Source organism: Epinephelus fuscoguttatus, linkage group LG4 (genome assembly GCF_011397635.1).
Source record: "Epinephelus fuscoguttatus linkage group LG4, E.fuscoguttatus.final_Chr_v1".
Lineage (NCBI taxonomy): Eukaryota > Metazoa > Chordata > Actinopteri > Perciformes > Serranidae > Epinephelus > Epinephelus fuscoguttatus.
The window spans coordinates 6,268,784-6,274,783 of NC_064755.1; the positions used below are offsets into that span (position 1 = coordinate 6,268,784).

The 6,000-nt window shown below is 40.5% G+C and overlaps 1 protein-coding gene across 1 annotated transcript in view; it reads right to left on the reverse strand.

The window, feature by feature from the left end:
- Nucleotides 1–3,810, reverse strand: part of LOC125887236 (cryptochrome-2-like) — a 35,547-nt gene extending 31,737 nt beyond the window's left edge. Inside the window, exon 1 of the mRNA XM_049573908.1 lies at nucleotides 3,496–3,810. Coding sequence (XP_049429865.1) covers nucleotides 3,496–3,653 — 158 coding nt within the window. The 5' untranslated portion in view covers nucleotides 3,654–3,810. The remainder of the gene's footprint in view (nucleotides 1–3,495) is intronic.
- Between the last annotated feature and the right edge of the window lie 2,190 nt (nucleotides 3,811–6,000).

A 6,000-nucleotide genomic window follows, 5' to 3' on the forward strand; every position in this document is an offset into this window, starting at 1 on the left:
ACCTAAATAAATACTTCAAACTTCTACATTAATTAAAATACAGACATCAAATAGGGTTTCAGACTATGCAATTTACTTGCAGTTTAACGCTATGATTTACAGTGTGGTAAGAGTGGGTTTTAAAGCACAGACTCAAACTGGAGTTAACTGAGCATGTCCTCCGTCTGTCTCGCTATCTGTTTCTCATTTAACTGATCAACTGATGCAATATTTACTAAACATCAAAGCTGATGAAAATGGGAATCCTGTGTTTTAGCTTTACAGCTTCTCTTACATGGTGAGTTCAACCAAATCACAAATTTTCTAACAAACCACTATCAAGCTTGCACACGTTTGGTTTGATCTGCCCACATTTTAAGATATCCATCTTTGACTGTTGGACCGCCAATACAAAGCTGCTTGTCGTACAATATGCTTGTCAAAGTTTTAAAACAACATTTACATTTACAATTACATTTGGAAAAACTCAACAGCTACGTGTCTTTCCATAAAAGTCAACCGGCAGAGCACTTTTCTTTATGAATGGGATTTTTAATTATAAGTAGTTCTAATGAAAACTGTTGGTGGTGAGGTCTGTGGTGCGGCAGCAGAGATCTAAGATATGAATAAGTCAAACTAAGAAAATAAAAGCATCTGCATGGCTTGATATTATCAGAGATTCGTGAGCGAATGTGTTTAGTGATGTGGAAGAACCCCCTAATAGGTTCAGTGCGTAGGATTTAGGGGGACAAAATGGCATAAAGATAATATAATACAATGTTTTCTTTAGTGTATAGTCACCTGAAAATGGGAACTGTCATGTTTTTGTTACCTTAAAATGGGCTGTTTATACCTTCGAGTCCTTGCTTATGGAGATCACCATGCCAACCCTAACCCTAACCCTAACCCCAACTAACCCTACCAGAGCCAGACAAGTCAATAAACTCCTTCTAAATTAACAAAGTTTACAGAATGATATATGGATTAAAACCCCTGACCTAACCCTATTTCTACAGTAGTCGAGGATGGACAAACCAAACACTGGCTCTGAATAGGGCCCCTCTTGTTTTCATGTTGGCCACTGTAGTTAGAAGCCTATCTGCCACCACAGACTTTTTAACGTGAAACTGCTTCATTCAGTGTTTTTTTATTGGTTAAAATCCCCACATCTGTTTGTTTTGGAGAGGAAGAGAACTCTGCAGTAACTGAGCACCCAGTAAAAACTTCTTGAAAGTTTTGAAAGCAAACCACGGGTCCAAGATATAAACACAGCGCACTGTGTCTGCTCCATTAAGGGCCTCCTGCAACACCGGATTATCGTGCAAACGCAGACCTTTGCGAAACCAGTGCACTGAATTCACCACCATGCTGACTTCTTATTCCATCATTAAAGAAGAATCCAGAAGTATCGGTCGAAATGAAGCCAAAAATGCGCTGGTTTAAAGGCTAAAACAGTCACAGTTCAGTAGACTCCCGACAAACTTCATTTGCTGTCAAACGAAAGGCAACACGGAGGGGGCGTGGCCTGAGTGCTGTGCGAGTGCCGTTATTATCCCTGTTTCTGTTCGCTGATTGGGCAGACGGGTAAACGTCAACATGAATTACAAAACGGAACAACTTTGATTGGTTTATTGGCAAATGGTAGAGACAGAGCCCTTGGTGAAGAGCTGTGTCACGTTTCCGATTGGGAGCAGTCAGAGCCGTCTGCTCTACGGCTCTGGGAGCGGTGTCACACCACGTCCCACACGAGTCGAGCTACAATGTAGGTTATTCAGTTAAGTTTTTACATGAACATATTTAAACAAAGCAGCCTCTAGATATTTAACGGTCTTAGAGCTTCTGGTGAAGAACAATGATTTGCTCTTAGCTCAATTCTTGCAAAACCCAAAAGTAGAAAATTATATAATTATACAAAAATTAACTCACCCATCACATTATAGTCTATACAGTGTAAGCAAGTTAGAAGTTAGGCTACCATCTAGACTGAAGTAGGTCATCAGGACTGTGAATGTGGCACTTTCTGTGATTTAGACTTCAACACTGCATAAGATAAGATAGAGATAAGATACACCCAGTAAAAACTTCTTGAAAGTCTGGATCTTAAGTCATCAGAGTGCAAACGTCAGCACACATTGGCATTTGGTAGGCACCTGTCTCCAACATGCCAAATAACGTTGAAGATACACTGATTTGTAACGTGAAACTGCTTGATTCACTGTTGTTCCTGGTTTAAATTGCAGTTTGTTTTGGAATGGAGGGGACCTTTGTGGACAATTTGGCTTGCGGTAAAAAACCTAATGGACATCTGGATTAGAAACAAGGTGAACACACATTCAGTTATCAGAGAAAAAGGGTGAGCAATGTCGTGGGCAAGCCTCTCCTCTCCAGCATGCCAAACAGCATCAGATAAATATTGATTTGTAACATGAAACTGCTTTATTCAGTGTTTCTCCCTCTTTAAATCACCCAGTCTATTTGTTTTGAGGAGGAAAAGACTATAAAAAAAACCTGAACAATGAGATATTGTAATCAGAAGAAGATTCCATTGGTTGCAATTTGCACTAAATCCCCATAGACTTCACCTTGAAGAAGGCTAACTATCTGTAGAGCTCCCAGACAAAAGAATTCAGGTAAACTTGATATATTAATTCCATTTCTGTGCATCATATCGTATCATTCTCAACATTGATCGTTTAGTCGTCAGTAAAACAGCACAGCCTACAGTATGTCATCCATGTTGCATGACAAGTATATTATGTTTTTCGCAATGTGTTCCTCAATTATCTAAATACAAACTAACACAGAAATGTACTAAGGTTAACCTTCGTAAATGTTACCTGAAACACGCATTCACCAAGTCTGACCTGTGGCGCTTTGCTTGACGGCCGCAAAGGTAAACACAACAGAACACTTGACATACTTTCTGCACTCCCACCCACATTACTACTGCGCCATTCGTCGTGTACAAAATTCAAAACCAAGTACTTGCTTATATAAAATGTCATTATAAGCCATGATGTGCGTGCTACTACCACGATCTTCTTTCAGTTTCTTTGACCAAACTCAAGCAGGTAAGTTGAACGATAGTCAACATAACGTTCTGTTTTTCTCTGTAACAGCAGACCCAGCTCGAGTTTTGTTGTTAACCTACTGTAAAAGTTGTTCAACAGTTAACGTTAGTATTTCATGTTTATACCGAATATACCAGAGCACAATTCAGTTACTGATTTCATACAGAAATGCTCTTCTTCTCGGCGGGGATAACGTTAACATTACAATACAACATTAATTTGATGGATTCTTCTACGGGGCTTGGCATAGCATTCTCTCCATTTTAAGCTAGCGTTAGCTTACTGACGTGGAGTGGAGGCCTGAGCCCGAACTCCAAACGCTACACATATATAAGGCAAGGAATGACACAAATGGCGACCTGATAGATTGTCTTTACATAATGCGTCATGTACAGCCAGCGTTTAATAAAAAGTAGCGTGCACCAGATAAAGTTAAATCACAAACCTCCATCGGTTGATCCCCACGTTAGCGGCGCCAGCAAACCACGGGTCCAAGATATAAACACAGCGCACTGTGTCTGCTCCATTAAGGGCCTCCTGCAACACCGGATTATCGTGCAAACGCAGACCTTTGCGAAACCAGTGCACTGAATTCACCACCATGCTGACTTCTTATTCCATCATTAAAGAAGAATCCAGAAGTATCGGTCGAAATGAAGCCAAAAATGCGCTGGTTTAAAGGCTAAAACAGTCACAGTTCAGTAGACTCCCGACAAACTTCATTTGCTGTCAAACGAAAGGCAACACGGAGGGGGCGTGGCCTGAGTGCTGTGCGAGTGCCGTTATTATCCCTGTTTCTGTTCGCTGATTGGGCAGACGGGTAAACGTCAACATGAATTACAAAACGGAACAACTTTGATTGGTTTATTGGCAAATGGTAGAGACAGAGCCCTTGGTGAAGAGCTGTGTCACGTTTCCGATTGGGAGCAGTCAGAGCCGTCTGCTCTACGGCTCTGGGAGCGGTGTCACACCACGTCCCACACGAGTCGAGCTACAATGTAGGTTATTCAGTTAAGTTTTTACATGAACATATTTAAACAAAGCAGCCTCTAGATATTTAACGGTCTTAGAGCTTCTGGTGAAGAACAATGATTTGCTCTTAGCTCAATTCTTGCAAAACCCAAAAGTAGAAAATTATATAATTATACAAAAATTAACTCACCCATCACATTATAGTCTATACAGTGTAAGCAAGTTAGAAGTTAGGCTACCATCTAGACTGAAGTAGGTCATCAGGACTGTGAATGTGGCACTTTCTGTGATTTAGACTTCAACACTGCATAAGATAAGATAGAGATAAGATACACCTTTATTGATCCCATAATTGAGAAATTCCAGTGTTACAGCAGTCAAGGGGAAAGAGTCAGATTAAAGATTTCAAAATTTAAACTTAAAAACTTAAAACTTCAAAAACTAGGCATGCAAAATAAGTACAAAAATACAAGAAACAGCGATAAATAACAATAACAATAATAATAATAATAATGAGAAGTGAATAATAATGAGCAGCAGTGAACGAAAATGAGCAGTGGATAAAGGGAGCACATCTAGTGCAAGTGATTGTATGTGCAAAACAGCAGACAGCTGTGGTGTCCATAAAGTGTCAATAAAGTGTCCATGATGCAGTTTACTGTGAGCAGTGCTGGTTATGTAGTCTGACAGCAGCAGGCAGGAAGGACCTGCGATAGTGTTCCTTCACACACTTTGGGTGAATCAGTCTATCACTGAAGGAGTTCTCCAGAGCTTTTATCTCCTCCTGCAGAGGATGGGAGTCATTAGTCCTCAGAGATGACAGCTTGTCATCCTCCTTTCTCCCACCACCTGCACAGAGTCCAGAGAGCATCCCACGATAGAGCTGGCCTTCTTGATCAGCTTGCATCTTAGGCTCAGTTAAGGTACTCCATGTAAGAAGGCTTTGAAGAAAAAAAATCTATGATTGAGCCACCAAGCCTAGATACCTCCACGCAGCTTAAAAAAACAACAACCTGCATAACAAATTTGAATTGGATCTAGCTCAACTGATCATGTCCCCTGTTTGTCTTGCTGACCATTATTCTCATTTAATTGATATTAGTAAGTAATCCTGTGTTTTAGCTGAGCAGATTCCCATCAGCAGTGGTACACAATTTATGGCCCTCTGGCTCACAATAGGGAGCCAGGTGGCCCACCAATCATTTTCTAATTACAATGAAAATAAATTGATTCACTTTTTTTAGGGACTTGGGTGAATGGGTGCAAAAAAGGTATCAAAACAAAGCTTGTTTATTTATGTGAAACTTTGTCATAATTAGCATATCAATTCTTGAGCTATGGCCAAAATCATGTTTTATGAGCTGGTCACCTTCGACCTTGGACCACCAAATTCTAATCAGTTCATTGTTGAGTCCAAGTGGACGTTTGTGCCAAATTTGAGGAAATTCCCTCAAAGTGTTCTTGAAATATTGCCTTCATGAGAATGAGATGGATGCAAGGTCACATTGACCTTGACATTTGACCTTTGGCCACCAAAATCTAATCAGTTGATTGTTGCGTCCCAGTGGACATTAATGCCAGCTTTGAAGAAATTCCCTCAAGGTATTCTTGAGACATCGTATTTACAAGAATGGGACACACAGGAGGGATGGACAGACGGATGGACAGAAGGAGGGACTGACGGATGGATAGCCCAAAAACATTTTGCCAGTGCAGAAGCATAAAAACATGTTTCTCTTAGGGATGCACTGAAATGAAAATTTGTGGCCGAAGCCGAAGCTGAATAATATTAAACGCTTGGCCGAATACCGAGTACCGAGTACAGAATACCGTTGTTTAGTTTTTCATTAGTTTTTGCAGATGAACCCCCTCCAGATTAGTGTTGTCATGGTACCAAAATTGGAACCCACGGTACGATACCAGTGAAAGTATCACAGTTCTGAGTAGTATCACGATACCACAACAAAAATGAGGCAGA